Below are 17272 nucleotides of genomic sequence, written 5' to 3'. Positions count from 1 at the left end.
GTGGGTCACTTTTAATTCTTTGGCTTTTCCAAAATACACACTTGAAACGCATTTTAACTTGTAATGAGTCACTGAACACACACAAACAATTTAAACTCTAATAACACTTGACAAGTAAATTTTGAGGAATATACTAGCCTATAAGCGTCTGTGGGTTAAAATATCATCTCTTCTACTCGCCGCATGGGCAGCACTCGTATATTTTACATTTTTGCATTCTAAAATTTGAACTATTTTATTGTTACTGTTTTTTTATTGAAATTTTAAAAGAATTGTACGTTATTATTTTAAAAAATTATATTGAGAAATGACATAAAAATTAGTCTTGTATGTATATGTGTGTATATATGAGACAACTCTTGTTTAGCACTATATCCTTTAAACATTTTGTCAAAATGACCCAATACAACATAATTAAAGTTTTTTAAAAAGTAACTATTATTCGAACAAGAGACAAGTGTCACCATTTGTATAGGGGAAAGATCACAATTCGTAAAATTTATAAGAACGAGTTAGGAGGAACATATAGAAAGCACACAAAGTTGCAGAGCTCACATACAAAACAAAAAAAAACTTTCTTAAATATTGCCCCCACAAGGCAAGGAAAAAGTAATTAATAATCCTTACACGAAAAAGCACACACAAGAACAACCTAACAAAAAATAAATCATTCAGATTAAAATTTCTCGAAAGAACCCTAGAGAAAGTACTTTTGCTCAGGATAGGATAGAGTAATATTATAAAGGGTAACTGGATATTAGTGTAATTTATAGTGAATTTAAGATAATGACAATCGTATTTGCGTATATCATATTGTACATATTATTTATTTGTGGTATTTTATAAGAATGCATGTAAACTTCAACTTCTCAAACTATTATTTGCATTTAATTTGCAATGTAACCCAGCATTTACATGTACAAGTTACTTGCAAGAAAGTTGCAATACATACAAAAATTTTACTAACACATTGAAATATTTCTACTTGCTTGTTTACTTGCAGTTCAACTTGCAAGAAAATTTTGCTGCCAGTAATTTGAGCAAGTAATTTGACATATTGAGAAATTCACAAAAAAAAATTTGTTGTTTTGATTTTTTTTTTTTTTTAATTTAAAATTTTTGAATTTTGTTTTGAAAAAATTAAACTTAGCAAACTTATGGTTTCTAAAATTTATAAACAATTATATATATTGCTAGTTGTTTTCTTCTCAAAGACATTTTCAAAAATTAACTTGCTAAACGCCTACGTCATAATAGCAAGTAATTTGACATTTCGAAAAACTAATTGACAATTAATATTATACAAACTTGCATGCAAGTAACTTGTATGTGTAAAAGCTGGGTAAATTCAAACACAGAATAAAAATTAAAGGAGTAAATTAAAATCTTGGCAATTATTATTCTTGATTACAAATTTGATTTCGTTCAGAAATTTATATAAACTTTTTTTTATTAAACGGCATCACTTCTTGAATGTCAAAATAATTTTCGAAAGTTCATTGAAAGAAAAGTGGCAGTAAATTTCGAAATAATTCGATGAAGTGAAGTGATGATGGCCGCGACAAAAAAAAGCATTTGGATATAAAATTTAAATTTTAAATGATATTATTTTGATAAGTTTAAAACATTTAATTTATTTTTTTGATTCAATGTTAAAATCTTATTTACGGTGTATTTTATATATTTATTAAAACATATGCAAATGTGGTATATACTAAGAAATTTATGAAGAAACAGTGTTATTAAAAAAAAGATTTTTTTGTCTTTGTCAAAATCAATTTAGTATTTTTATTTAAACCTTACAAGTAGACTTATTTAGAAATATTTATGATGATTGTTTAATATTTAATTTAAAATAAAAATACAATATAAAAATATAAAAAAAAATTTAGTGGAATTCCGAATAAAATATGAAATTAGAAATGTAATAACAATTTTGACAGGTACAAACGTTAACGACCATAAGAAGACGAAGGTGGAATTTGTAGATCATCTCTTTTTACCTGGTTTTTTGGCTGTGTGGTTTCTCATATCAAAAAAATCACAACAAAAAATTTTTTTTTGCATATTGTTTTTTAAACAACAAATTTTTAATATTTTATTTTTGCAATAATGTCTGGAATTATAAATGATCATCATCGCAAAAGGTAATTTAAGTTATAAATGAATTTAAGAAATGAAAACAAAGGTGTTTGCTTATTGCAATCTTAACTTCATCTTCATTATTAAAATGTTTATGTGATATTACATTATATTGTCCAAAATACCTACTCATAGGCATAACTATATCTTATAGGTATAGGTATACCTACTCGTAATTTCTTACTAGTTTATTTGCTAAAAAACATTCATTTCTAAATTTATAAAGAAATAATTGAATCATGTTATTGAACTAATTTTTGGTACAACATGTAATAATATAAAATTCTCGGTAAAATAACTGTCGTTTTTATTTTGCATATTCTTCATTTTTATTCCTTTCAAATTTTCTTTTTGTAGTCTAATTCGTGTATAATTCATACCACATTGTCTAATGTAAACGTACCTAATCTGATTTCTTTCCTGTGTAAATTTGAGTTAAATAGTAAAATTTTATGCAAGTCTAAATAACGAGATGATGATAGAATTCAAAAAATATTTTTTTACCTATCTACAAAAAGCATTTAAAATCATATCTATATCAAAAATTGTCTCTTATCTTTAAATAAACAATATATGTAACATTGATAGTTTTTCAGGTAGTACTAAGTTTGGTTGGTACATAAGTTTGATCTTAATAATTTGTCAGATAGCAAAAACTTACACACATACATATATTTATTTTAAATGAATTAATGACTAAAACTTGTTGAATTATTATTGTTTAAATTTATAAATAAATATTTGTGTAAATATTGTCGTTAATATATTAAAAAAATTATTGAATGAAATATGTTACTATTTTATTATTAAAAAGAAATTATGCTTCTGAAACTTTCAGGCTGCAAAAGCTGGAGGAGCAATTGCGGGACCCTTTTAGTATTGCAAATGTGGATTGTCTTTTAGATACTATAACTGCTTTAATAGCAGATTGTGAACATGAATCTGTTAAAAGATTGAAAAATATTGAAGCTTACACTAACAGATGTAAGTATTTTGAATGTTATTAAAGTAAAATGCAATTAATTCATTTGAATATTTTTATTTTTAGATGAAACTTTAGCTAGGGAAATTATTGAATTGCGCATGAAACCAGAAGATTTCGATGTTATTAAATTAATTGGACGCGGAGCATTTGGTGAAGTTCAATTGGTAAGACATCGTTCAACAAAGCAAGTCTATGCAATGAAGCGATTATCGAAATTTGAAATGATAAAAAGGCCAGATTCTGCTTTCTTTTGGGAAGAACGACATATTATGGCGCACGCGAACTCCGAATGGATAGTTCAATTACATTATGCATTCCAAGACAATAAATATTTATATATGGTTATGGATTATATGCCCGGAGGTGATATTGTAGGGTTAATGTCAGTATATGAAATACCAGAAAAATGGGCAATTTTTTATACTATGGAAGTTGTTTTAGCACTAGATACTATTCATAATATGGGATTTGTTCATAGAGATGTCAAACCTGACAATATGTTGTTGGATAAATATGGGCATTTGAAATTAGCTGATTTCGGTACTTGTATGCGAATGGGTCCAGATGGATTAGTTAAATCTAGTAATGCTGTTGGCACACCCGATTATATTAGTCCAGAAGTCTTACAATCACAAGGTGGAGAAAATGAATACGGAAGGGAATGTGATTGGTGGTCAGTTGGAATATTTCTTTACGAAATGTTAATAGGCGATACTCCATTTTATGCTGATAGTTTAGTAGGAACATATGGAAAAATTATGGATCATAAGAATTCATTGAATTTCCCATCTGATGTTGAAATAAGTGAAAACGCTAAATCACTTATTAGAGGATTTTTAACAGATCGCTTAAATAGATTAGGCAAGAGTGGTATTGAAGAAATTAAATGCCATCCTTTTTTCCAAAATGATACCTGGACATTTGATAACTTAAGAGAATCGGTTCCCCCTGTTGTTCCCGAATTGGCAAGTGATGACGACACCAGAAATTTTGAGGAAATCGAAAAAGATGATACACCTGAAGAGGTTTTTCCTGTACCTAAAACTTTCGCCGGAAATCATTTACCTTTTGTGGGATTTACGTACACTAGTGATTATCAATTACTATCAAATGATAATGTAGACTCCAAATTAACAGCAAATTCAATACATCGTCATAGACCTTCAAACTCAAGTGAAATAAAGCGTTTAGAAGCTTTATTAGAACGTGAAAAATTAAATGTAGAAAATTTGGAAAAACAAGATAGGAATTTAAGATTACAAATCGAAACAATTACTAAACGCGAAGCCGAGGTTCAAATGCTTTGTAGTAATTATGAAAAAGAATTAGCAATTTTAAAACACAATTACAAGGAAGCCCAACGAAAAGCAGAACACGAAATGGATATGAGACGTAAAACTGAGTCGTTGCTGGCTGAAACTAAAAAGAATTTAGATGATGAACAAAATAAACGTACTAGAGAAATGAATAATAATCAGCAGCATAATGATAAAATCAATATGTTGGAGAAGCAACTTTCAGAAATGCAAGAAAATTTAATTTCAGAAACTGAAAATAGTCAAAAACTTAAAAAACAAGCAGGAGAATTACGCTTGGCAAAGACTGAAGCTGAACAAAAAGTCAATCAATTGCAAACTGTCCTTGCAGGTTTGCAAGCACAAAGAGATGCGTTACAACAGGAGGTAATTCGAAAATATTATTTTTATTCCATTTATTTAAAAAAATTATATTTCTTTTTCTAGATTACAGAACTCCAGTCACGCTTAATGCAAGAGAAAAATGCTCGACAACAACTTAAAGAATTACATAAAGAATTAGAAAACAAATTACAAACAGTAAATATAGATCTTGAGAAATGTTTAAGTCGTGAACAACAAACAATAAACGATAATCGTTCGTTAGGTGAAAAAATATCTGAACTAGAAAAAGCAAATGCGGGTTTGGATTTGGAATTAAAATCAGCACAACAACGATATCAACAAGAAGTTAAAGCCCATCAAGAAACTGAAAAATCTCGACTCCTTAGTCGAGAAGAAGCTAATATGCAAGAAGTAAAAGCTCTTCAAACAAAACTGAATGAAGAAAAATCAGCTCGAATGAAGGCTGATCATAATTCACAAGAAAAAGAACGGCAAATATCTATGCTTTCTGTTGATTATCGTCAAATTCAACAAAGATTGCAAAAGCTTGAGGGTGAATGTAGGCAAGAAACAGAAAAAGTGTTGGCGTTGCAAAGTCAATTAGAGCAAGAGCAAAGCAAAAAAGCGACAATATTGTCTGAATACAGTCTTCAAAGTTCTGAAGTTGCACATTTAAAAGCTCGAGAAAATCAGTTGAATAAGGAAGTAAATCAGCTGCGGGAAGCAAAACGTCGATACGAGGATGAAATAGTTAAAGTAAAAAATGCTCACAACGTTGATATATTACAGATGAAAGAATTACAGGATCAATTAGAGGCCGAACAATATTTTTCTAGGTTATATAAAACTCAAAGTAGCGAACTTCGTGAGGAAAATAGTGAAAAAATGCGTGCAATTCAAGAATTAGAAGATGAACGCGTTTCGTTGAAGCATCAAATGCAAGTGGCAGTGGCTAGAGCTGATGCTGAGGCTTTAGCTAGAACAATAGCAGAAGAAACAGTTGCTGATTTAGAAAAAGAAAAAACTATTAAGGAATTAGAATTAAAAGATTCTATGACTAAACACAGAAATGAAATTGCAGCAAAAGAAGCAGCTTTAAATGCTCTAAAAGAAAATGAGGCTGAGGTAGTCAAAAAATTAAATCAAAAAATAACTGAATATGAAGACCTATTACATGAGAAGAAAAAATTGCAAGAAGAAATGTCACAGCATTTAACGGATAAAGATACAGAATTGGAAAAATTAAGAGAAAAATACAAAAACGAATGTTTACTTAAACAAGTAGCTGTTAATAAATTAGCTGAAGTTATGAATAGGAAGGATACAGATATGGGTACTTTTTACTTTATTTTTATTTTTGTTTAATTGATTAGCAGCGTTTTCAAAATTTCTATAATAATTTTGATTTATTTTTAAGGTAAACCGAAAGGCAAAGTGCGTTCTTCAGCAGATCTTAGGAAAAAGGAAAAGGAGAGTAGACGACTTCAACAAGAGTTAACCCAAGAAAGGGATAAATATAATCAACTTTTGCACAAATTCCAAGATTTACAAAGCCAATTAATAGAAGAAAGCAATGTAATCAAAAATATAAATAAGTAGAATTAGTTAACATTAAAATTTTATAATAATATATTTCAGTCAAAAACGAAATTGCAAATGGAAATTGATTGTAAAGCAACAGAAATCGAAAAACTTCAGTCAAAATTAAATGAGACAGCATCACTCTCTTCTGCTGATAATGATCCTGAAGATAATCAAGTACTTTCTTTTGTTTTAATTTTTTTTAATGCTTTTATTGTAAAACTTCATTATAATAATCAAATATATTTTTGCTAATAGGATTCAGTATTCGAAGGATGGTTAAGTGTGCCAAATAAACAAAATATACGAAGACATGGTTGGAAAAAGCAATTTGTTATCGTTTCCTCACGAAGAATAATCTTTTATAATTCTGAAATTGATAAGCAAAATACTATAGATCCCGTGCTTATTTTAGATTTAAGGTTAGAAAAAAAACAATTTTTTTTATTAAATTATATATGCTGGAATGTTTGTTTTCTTTGTTTTAATAGCAAAGTATTTCACGTACGTTCGGTAACTCAGGGTGATGTTATTCGTGCTGATGCCAAAGAAATTCCTCGTATATTTCAGTTACTTTATGCTGGTGAAGGCGAAGCCAGAAGACCTGATGAACAACAAAATCAATTAGATATTAGCTCATTTAGAGGAGGTGGAGATGAAAGGCCAGGAACAGTAATACATAAAGGTAATATTATTAAATAAGTATGAATATAAGAAAAAATATTATTCTTATTTTACATTTAATAAAAATTTGAATCTTTATTTAGGACATGAATTTGTTCAAATAAGTTATCATATGCCAACAGCTTGTGAAGTTTGCCCTAAATCCCTTGGGCATATGTTTAAGCCGCCGGCGGCCTATGAATGTAAAAGGTATAATTAATTATTTTTTTCTTTCATGACAAAAATATTAATTTTTTTGGATTTTTTCTTTCATTTATAATTATTTTAAAATTTATAATATGTTATAGTAATAAACGATATTTTCTATATAAATTTTTTAGATGCCGCAATAAAATTCATAAAGAACATGTAGATAATAATGATCCCTTGGCTCCATGTAAATTACATCATGATCCTCATAGTGCTAGAGAAATGTTATTATTAGCATCTACAACTGAGGAACAAAACCTATGGGTTAGTCGTTTATCAAAACGTATCCAAAAGTCTGGCTATAAGGCTAATTCTTCATTAAATAATAATAGTACTGGAGATGGAAGTAAAATTTCACCAAGGTAATTTTAAATATTCGTCACTATTATTAATTAATTTGCTATTATGATTATTATAATTTATTTTGTTTTTATATTGATTGTATTATTTATCTCTTTGCATTATAATTTTTTGTTTTTTTTTTAATTAATATGCATGATTTTAATTTATTATATTTACACTAAAATTTATATATATGTCTTCTTATATTAAAATATATGCATATACATATATCAGTTGTATTTTTACACAGGATGATTTTATACTTAATGTTTTAATATAATAGCTATGCAATTTGAATTTTAAATTTTTGTTGAAAAATGTTTATTATACACAAATATTTCTTTTTGTTTTTGAAAAATTTAATAAAGTAAAAACTATAGGATACTGAAATTATTATCTGTGTAGAATTTCAACAGATGTGTATACTTTATTACAAACTAAAATCAATTATTGTTTACAATATTTTTAAATTTAATTAAAAAATTAATAAATCATATACATTTGCGTTTTTTTTTATTTTTCATCACACAATGAATACTCGAATATATAAAATGCAAAAATAACTACAAAAATCAATCATATACATCATCAATATACATAAATATGTTATGTAATATATGTAAATTTTAACAACATCATGAAAATATTAACACATAATCAAATTGAAATTAAAAAAATTAAAAATTGTAATTTGTTCTTCAACACCCACTATATAAAAAAAAATCAGCCAATCAACTCGTTCCAATTTAAAGCCATTTGCAGTTAATGTACAAAGATCCGCCACACTTCCAGCTAATTCATCATTAAAGCAGTGATTTTAAATAATATTAACAAAATAATAACGATTAATAAAATTTATTTTTTTTTTATCTTGTAATAACTTAAATCTCGTTTTAGTCCTCCTTTTTTTTATTTTATTTTTTATCATTTTTATTATTAATTTCCTATAATAATAATAAAGTTAAAAAATAAATATTAAAACAAAGAAAAAAAAATATATATATATTAAAATATTAAATAATGTAGGCACAGAACGAACGAAAAAATTATTAATTAGTTTTTAAGATAATCAAAATATTTTATTATATAACAAGAAAGAATTTTTTTTAATTAAAAAATATAATTATTTTAACAAAATATTAAAAGAAAACCCGCTATATAATTTTTTTTATTGAAATTTTTACTATTTATATACATATTTTATACAATATGTATATATATATATATATATATATATATATATATATATATATATATATATATATATTTATATTTATATATTTCTTTACTTTTATTCTTTTGGGAATAATAAACTCTGATGATGGTTAACACGATTTTTCGATTTAATCGATAAAATGATATTTTTTAAATTATTTAAATTTTAAAAATAAAGAAATTTTTCCTTAAATTAAAATAAATTTTATTTTTTTATTAAAATTAATATAAAATAAAAATAAATTTTAGTTTATTGGTGGAATAAAAGAAGTAATTCAATAAAATAAAACAAATTAAATTGGCGTTGTTATTGTAGAAACAATAAGAACATTTTATTGCATCAATATAGGCAAAATTTGATATTAATATTTTTCAATTAAAAATAAAAAATTAGAAAAATTTTATAAAAGTGTATTTTTACTTTAACAATCAAATAAAAAACAATAAAAAATTTTTCAATTAAACAATTTAAACTTTTAAAATTCTGTTTTTTTTTTTTTATTAACTAGTTTCAATTGTATTGTAATATAAAATATCCAATTAATAATAAGAAAATTTGAAAATAATATGATTATGTTACTTAAAAGAATGTCAGCATTTCACAAAATTAAAATTGCAAAGTTAAAATATCAAAGCAATTTTTTTTTTTACTGCCAAATCCAAACATTAAATTATTTAGGGGATTTTCTATAATTCAGCTATAAGTTAAATCTTAATACAAAACACTTTCGATAAATTGAAATTGCAAAATCTGCAAAAAAAGCATGTTCGAAAATGGCAGCTGTGCTGGAAATTCTAAAGGAATTTTTAAGTTCTTTTATAGGAACACATTAGAAAAATGTTAATGTTGAAGAATAACTTGCTTTAATTCTGCAAAACCAAAATATTTTTTTTCTGCAGATTTGTATGTGTAAAAAAGGCTTAAGATTTAATTTAGAACATTCAGTGCATGTCTGAATTATCGAAAGTCTCCCTAATTTGATCCACAAATTAATTTTTAATATTTTATCTATTAAATTTATTAAATAAAATCGTCTGAAAATAAAAAGTTAAAATTAAATTTGAATTAATAAAATTGAATTGATTTTATAATTTATTAAAAATTTTTTTATTATTCCCGAAAAATCAAAGTTGGAATATCAGAAAAAAAAAATTATAGGATTTTACTATTTTTTTAAAATTTACAAAAACTTTTTTATCATTTTGATTATAAAGAAAAATAAACGTAACTGTTTTTTTTGTTTAAAAAAGCAAAATTTTATTAATTTAAAAATTAAAAAGGAACAGCAAAAAATTTTTATATGAGAAAAGTGTTAGGACTCTATTGTATTATCTATTTTTATTTCTATTTAAAAAAAAATAAATTTATCTTTTAATTTAATTATAAGTAAAACAAAAAAAAAAAAAAGATAATTAAAAAAAAACTGCTAAAATTATATATTTTTTAAAAGAATTTATGTGTATTTTTTTTTTTTTTTTGTATTTTAGGTTTTTTTTTAATGTTTTTGTTCATTGAAATTTTTATTTTTCTTTTTTATTGTTTGCCTTTATTTATTTCCCTTTATAATTTCATACTGTTTCATTCCAGTTACATAATAAATGTAATAAAGAAATCGCAATTATTTTAAGCTTAAAGACCGCCAACCTGTTTGGTATTTGTTATTATCAAAAAATACTTGGATATTTTATGGTTGTAAGGGCGGCTGCAAAGAATTATTTAGGCAATTTTTTTTATTTTTAAAAGTGTTTCTCTTAATAAATATATTATCAAATGCAGCATAAGGCGGCAGTATGCAAAAATATTCGAATTTCGACGAGTTAGTTTTAATTTTTGTATTTAGTGTTTATGATATGAATAATCAATCACACTTAATAAGTTTTTCCAAGTTTTGTTTCCAGAATTCATTTTAAATTTTTTAAAATTTATTGTAATCCTTAATTCAATTCCCTTATAGCCAGCAACACATTTAATTATTTTTCAATTATAATTTTCGTATTTATACCAAAATCTCGATTTTGGTATATCGATACTTTTTCTTTAAATTTTATTTTTCCTCTCGAATTAATATATATGTATATTTACATTTAATGATAAGGCACACAATTCAAATACTGGAATGAGTTTAATTTTTTTTTAATTTAAATATACTTTTTAAATTTTTTTTAATTGCAGAATGATGCGAGCTGTGGATATGTTTTTTAATAAAATATTTCCAGCATAAGGTTCGAAATTTTCGTGTTTTATTTTCTTTTTTTTTTTTTTTTTAAGTTTCTTAATGATTTTTGTTTAGTACTTTTTGTAAATTTGTTTTGCATTTTATTTCGTGGGCCTCAAATTTTATTTTCTGTTTTAGGTACCTATAATAATTTTATTAAATTTAAATAATTGTTTCCTTTCCATGATTGTTTTGAGTAAATAAATTATATTTTTTTATTTTAATGCTATTATTTTAATTTCTTTAAAATTAATATTCTTCCCTGGAGTTTAATATTCTTTTTGATATTTCTTTTTATTATTTTAAGCTTGAAGTTTAAAACAGTTCTTTCAAAGTGAAATTAGTGCTTTTTTAGTATTAATTTTAAAAATAATTTTATAAACAGTTTGAGAAATTTAGTTGGATGGTAACAAAAATTTTACACTGGTATTTTCTAAAGATGCAACACATGATAATCCCATAATATTACGCTTTCATATCGTGTGATGCATCTTATAACATGGTATGATGGAAGAACTGCTATTATTTTGATACGTTTAAGAAAATACATGAGTAACATATAGCTGAAATAATACCAAGCTATAATTATATACTTTTAGTACAATATTTATATTAAATGAAGAGCTTAAACATATTAAATTATTGGTTTAATCATAGCTGACTCGACTTGTTGAGTTCAATAATGTGCATGAATCCAATATCTCTTTTGTCACCAAAAAACACAGAAAATTATTACGAGTATACAATTATTTAAACTAATAAATTTTGAAACCTCACTTTATGTAAAGGTCTTAGTTCGAATTATAAGTGTTCTTTTGACTTCCAAATTAAAATTCACTATTTATAATTTAGTTTTGCTTAAAGATTTGTTATAAAAATATTTTTATATAAAATCATTTAAGAATTACAAGTAATTATTGTATAACAGATTAACGTATGGTATTTTTTTTTTTGTAACGCCAATAGGCTTGCCTTACTAATCACAAATCATGTTACATAAGAAAATAATTTTTTTCTATATTTTTCAGTTAATTCAGTCAATTTTTATTATAATTAATTTAAAATTTAACATTTTCATTTGTTTTTTATTTTAAAATAATTATTTATATATAAAAATTTTAATTTAAATATTAAACGCACATAAATTATAGAAATTATATACTATATTTAGATTTTAATAACATTAGTAAAATATCAGAATATTAAATTCAAAAATTTTATATCATCAAATTTTTTTATAATCGCATTACTAGTTAAATAGTAGTCAAATAGTTTTTTAAAGTAAATTTTAAATAAATCATTTAAATAATGTACATATTATCATAAATAATTAAAAATGTACATAAAATATAATATTAATATAAAATAAAAATTTTATTTATAAAAGCGTAAATTAATACGTAAGCCAACATTTTTAAAACAATCATTTAAAATTTATATTTATAATATTCTTAAATATCACTATAAATTTTTGTATAATTTTTATCTAAATTAATTTAATTATATAAAATATATTAATAACATTAATTTAATATTTGAAAAAAAAAACATATAAATTTCTTAATCAAGTAAAATGCAAATCTATTTTTGAGATAAAAATTTAAAAAGTAATTCATGCAGTGACTATCTAATATTAAATAATTATTTTTTAAAAATTTTTTTTTAAATTTTAAAACTATTTTTTCAAAAATAACTCAAAAAATTTTAAATAATTCATACTTACATTGACTTAATTTATTTTTAAATTAATTTTTAGTTTAATTTATTGAAAGAACTGTAATTGCAGCCGTTTACCAGTATATGAAATGCGTGCAACTGATTATAGTCGTGAATTTCAAATGCGACATGATATACGCGTCATAAGTTCCAACAAACGTCACCAACGGCAACTGATTATTGCTTTAGTTTTTTTTTTTTTTTTTTTTGCATTTCTGAGAATTTTATATTTGTGAGAAATTGGTTGACGGCGAAAACATTTTAATTTTGAAATTTAAAAATTCGATTGCAAAAATTGCTTAGATGCAAATCATTGTTATTTGCAAAATCAAACGAATGACGTGGTTAAAACAATCTTCAAATCTTTGACATACTGGGAAACGACCTATTTCATTAATAATTTTATCATTATTTTTCTTCTGAGCCATTATTGCATTTGAAAAGGAAATTCTAAATTAAAATTATCTTCTATATCTTTCTGAATTTTCATAATAAATTTTACAATTACATATTATATTTTTTGGTCACTATTTTTTCTCCTTTTCTTACTAAACATTTCAGATACAAATCTTTTTTGCATCTGTGATAGCACTGCCTTGTTTTTAGTGTATATGTTTTTAGTATAATGAAAAATAACATTTTGAAGAGATTTGTGCTTACCGCATTGTATTATAATTATGTTATATAATCTTACAAGTATAACAATTGCAATAGGTATGTATATATATTGAAATACACTTGTTATGTAAAGTATTCTGTATTTTATATTTACTATATTAGTATTTCCAATATTCTAATATTAACAAAAAATATAACATGGAAAAAAATTGTCATTATATTATTGGAAAAAGTTGTTGACTACTAAAATTAGAGGTAATCTCATACACAATTCAGTAATTGGAATTTGTAAGTTGAATTGTGTATTAGATACCATTTTGCTATAATTTTGAAGTCAGGGAGTATGTTCATCTTATTTAAAATTTTATAAGAAAAACTGAATATAATGAGGGCAAAATGGTTTACTTAAAGGTAGATCTAAAATCAAATAAACATGTTCAGAACTATAATTTCAAGTGCTGAATAGGTCAAATTAATTAGAGACTTTCATTAAGGTGTTAAAGTACCAGTACTTGATTTCATTATGCTAAACAAATTTTTTTTATTTACATATTTGTATTTCAAAGAATAGTTGTTAGATATTTTAGGTTCAAATTCTTTAGCCATTTCGAATGCATAAAGTACAATCTAAAATTATTTAAAATAAAACATATCGTAAAATTATCAGTTTTCTATTCCTGTTTAATTCTCATACTTCTGTATTACATAAACAACCACATGAAATTTCTATATAAAATAAAAATGCGAATTTTTTAAGTGCAAATTAAAATGTTTAAATAAAGACTAAAATTTTAATTAAAATATTAAGAAAAACATAATATACTCCTTGTCAAAATTTATTTTGAAATTGTTAATTATGTATTTAGTAAAAAACTTTAATTAGAGAAATGTGCTGTTACAAAGATCTAGTAAAAATATTTGCTTAGTTTCGCTTTTTTAAAAAATGTATTGGTTTACAAAGAGCTATAGCCATTTATAGTACGAAGATGTATTTATTGTAGAACAAGCTCTACTCATATAGAATACATAGAACAAGCGAATTTAGTTCTATATAATAAAAAATCAAGAGACGCACTATCGACGCCAACAAACCACGATATTTGCTTATTAATAACTAACTAGCTTGTTGTAGATTCTTATTGAAATACATCTAACTTCTCTATTTCTTACATTTCTTTAACTCGAACTATTTCTGTTTACATTTTCAAAAATTTTACTTGTACTTCTTTCTCACATTTAGTGAGTTCGAAATTATAGAAATTTCTCTATTGTCTTACAACAAAATTATACAAGACTATAGCCTTGTTAAAGAAAACATAGTTATTTAATATTTAAAATGACAAAAATTTCTTATTTAATTCGGCCAACATTAGAAATACAATGACAAATTCAAACTCATATCAATGTTGTATTTTTAAGAAAAAATATATACCAACAGAAAGTATTAAAAGTAGATGACAATAAGCATTTTAAACCAGCAACATCTGAAATTTCGGACAGACTAACATTACGTTTTTCATACCGTAAAAAGGAAAATCATTGCGATCATTTATAAATAATTGGACTGCACTATAAATTTAGTAAAAAGAATATCGAATAATAAAAATCATTTACAAAAAAACATTTTTTTAATTAATTATTAAATGTTTAGTACATATGTAAATTATAACAAAGTTTATAAAATTTATCATGTACTCCATAATTATATATGTATAAATATTTCGATATTATGTAATATCATAAATTATTTTATAAATTTTTTATTTTAAATTCAAAAATAATAATGTAAATTTTCTATATTTTTACAGCCATAAACAGCTTTAATCAATATATGTATGTATATAATTTAAATAATCGTATAAAGTATATCGTATATCAAATATCGTATATAATAATAAAAATCATATCTTAGATGTTAGTAAATCATTTACAAAAAATTATACTATTCATTTAGAAATCGAATCATTTAGAATTTTGAAAAAAAAAAATAAAATAAAAGAAATATTTATATATAGTAATATAATTAAATAATAATTGTATAAAAATAAAATTGTATGAATAAATAAATATAAAATTTATAATTATTATTATTAGTTACATGCCATTTAGTCTTCCAATAAATTTTTATAATATATGCAAAATTACCAAAATTAGTATATAATTAAAAGATATAATTATACTTTTATAAATATTATATTCAAAATTTTATTTAATTTTTTAATATTGTAATAATAATTTGAAAACGTATGACGTGCGTGCATACGCGTACGTGATATAATAACACACATTATACAATATACAACGAACGAACGATGAATATAATATAATAAAATAATATCATCTTTAAATATTGGAAATATTACATATACTTATTTAAAAAAAAAACTTATACAATTAATAATGTTAGTATAGAAAATTTAATAATCAAAATTATTGTAAAGTATTTGTTTTATAAAGAGATGTAAAGGTGATATTCCATGACTTCAAAATTGCAGTAATACGGCATTAATACAAAATTCAGCTTATCAGTTTAAATTGCTGAATTATGTAGCAATATAGTATTATTGTAATTCTGAAATTACAGATTATATGTGCCTATATACTTAATAATTATAAAATATAATAAGAAAATATTTACTATTATTACTTTATGCATGTATTCAAGGTATATATATATGATAAGTTTTCCTTCTCTGGTAATTTTCATACATAATTGATAAATTTCCATTTTAAAATAGAAAAATTTCTTAAATTCATAATATTTAATTAGAAAATGTTAATACTCTACATAATGATTTAAATAATTAAGGTTTTATAATAAAATCATAAATATATGAAGCATTGATAACGTATAGTAAAATTCCTAGTTATTAGAAATTGCTTTATTAAAATATATATAATTTAACATATTTTTATGTTAAATATAGTTATACAATATAATAACTTAAATTTCAACTAAGTATGCATTAATTTAAATGTCAAGTTACTATGCTAACATTCAATTAAGTATGCATTGAACATGTATGACTGTCATTGGTTAACGGTATAATCAAAGCAATTTTTGATCATATTTTCTCGAAATTTCAATTTGGTACTTATTTGATAAAGATGCGCAGATTTGGTATACTAAAAATAATATTTATACAAAAAAAAAACAGCAGAATCTTTCTATTATCTTAAAAAAACGTAGAAATCTAAATTAGAAAAATTAAAATAGAAACTATTTTTTATGCTCTATTAATGTTTCCCGTTATTTAAGTAGACAGAAAAGTTGATAATTGAATTGAAACTATATACCTTTACCCTGCAATTCATGCTATAATTATATCGTATAATAAAATACATAATATTAAGACCGTACTCAGAGACACTATATTTTCCATAAACATTTATTTTATATCACCATGAATTACCAAAATTTAAGAATTTAATCAGAAATATTAACACTAATGTAGTAATAAACACGACTGTATTCAAAATAACGCAATTTTTGCCAATTTTATCAATTTGTAAATGACATTACTGATTACGATCTAATTTATTGTACGTACTGGAACTCAATACTTTTTTCTTTTCAAACATACATCTGTTATTATTTAATTTTTGAATTTTATCAATTATATTTTGAATACAAAAAATGGCCATGGTTTGTAGCTAATAATTAATGTAATAATAATATATAATTAAGCTTTTAATTTAAAACTCATAATACGAAAAACAAAAAGAAAAATATAAGAACAACAAAAACGAATTTTACGATGAATTTTAACTTATGTTGCTCAAAAATTATGTGGCCTAATTTTAGAGGTCTGTTTAATAATAAGAAAACAAAAAAATTTAAATAAAATATTTATGTATAATGAAATTTTTTTTTAAATTTTTTACATGTGCCTTTTTAAAGTATGTTTTTATATAAATATATTAATAATAGTATATTATACGTT

General features: G+C 23.5%; 1 protein-coding gene across 5 annotated transcripts; it reads left to right on the top strand.

The window, feature by feature from the left end:
* The first annotated feature begins 1552 nt into the window (after nucleotides 1-1552).
* Nucleotides 1553-15287, top strand: LOC129618667 (rho-associated protein kinase 1). Of its 5 annotated transcripts, none has more exons than XR_008697819.1 (12): nucleotides 1553-2147; nucleotides 2981-3126; nucleotides 3191-4809; nucleotides 4870-6100; nucleotides 6185-6342; nucleotides 6406-6525; nucleotides 6607-6770; nucleotides 6840-7033; nucleotides 7116-7221; nucleotides 7353-7583; nucleotides 13272-13424; nucleotides 15137-15286. XR_008697819.1 is itself a non-coding variant. In XM_055533561.1 (12 exons), exons 1-11 carry the CDS (start codon nucleotides 2113-2115, stop codon nucleotides 10998-11000), a joined length of 4053 nt encoding a protein of 1350 aa, XP_055389536.1. In that variant the 5' UTR covers nucleotides 1553-2112; the 3' UTR covers nucleotide 11001; nucleotides 15137-15287. The 5 variants fall into 5 exon arrangements, 4 of the variants coding, with proteins under 4 accessions (XP_055389536.1, XP_055389537.1, XP_055389538.1 ...); XM_055533561.1 differs by lacking the exon at nucleotides 13272-13424 and adding an exon at nucleotides 10952-11001 and having other exon boundaries at nucleotides 15137-15287; XM_055533562.1 differs by lacking the exon at nucleotides 15137-15286 and adding an exon at nucleotides 10952-11001 and having other exon boundaries at nucleotides 13272-14083.
* The last annotated feature ends 1985 nt before the right edge of the window (nucleotides 15288-17272 follow it).

Source organism: Condylostylus longicornis, unplaced genomic scaffold (genome assembly GCF_029603195.1).
Source record: "Condylostylus longicornis isolate FDR11 unplaced genomic scaffold, ASM2960319v2 ptg000010l, whole genome shotgun sequence".
In the NCBI taxonomy this organism is placed as follows: Eukaryota; Metazoa; Arthropoda; class Insecta; order Diptera; family Dolichopodidae; genus Condylostylus; species Condylostylus longicornis.
Note: the sequence above shows the minus strand (reverse complement) of the source record. Positions and strands in the feature narration are given on the sequence as shown.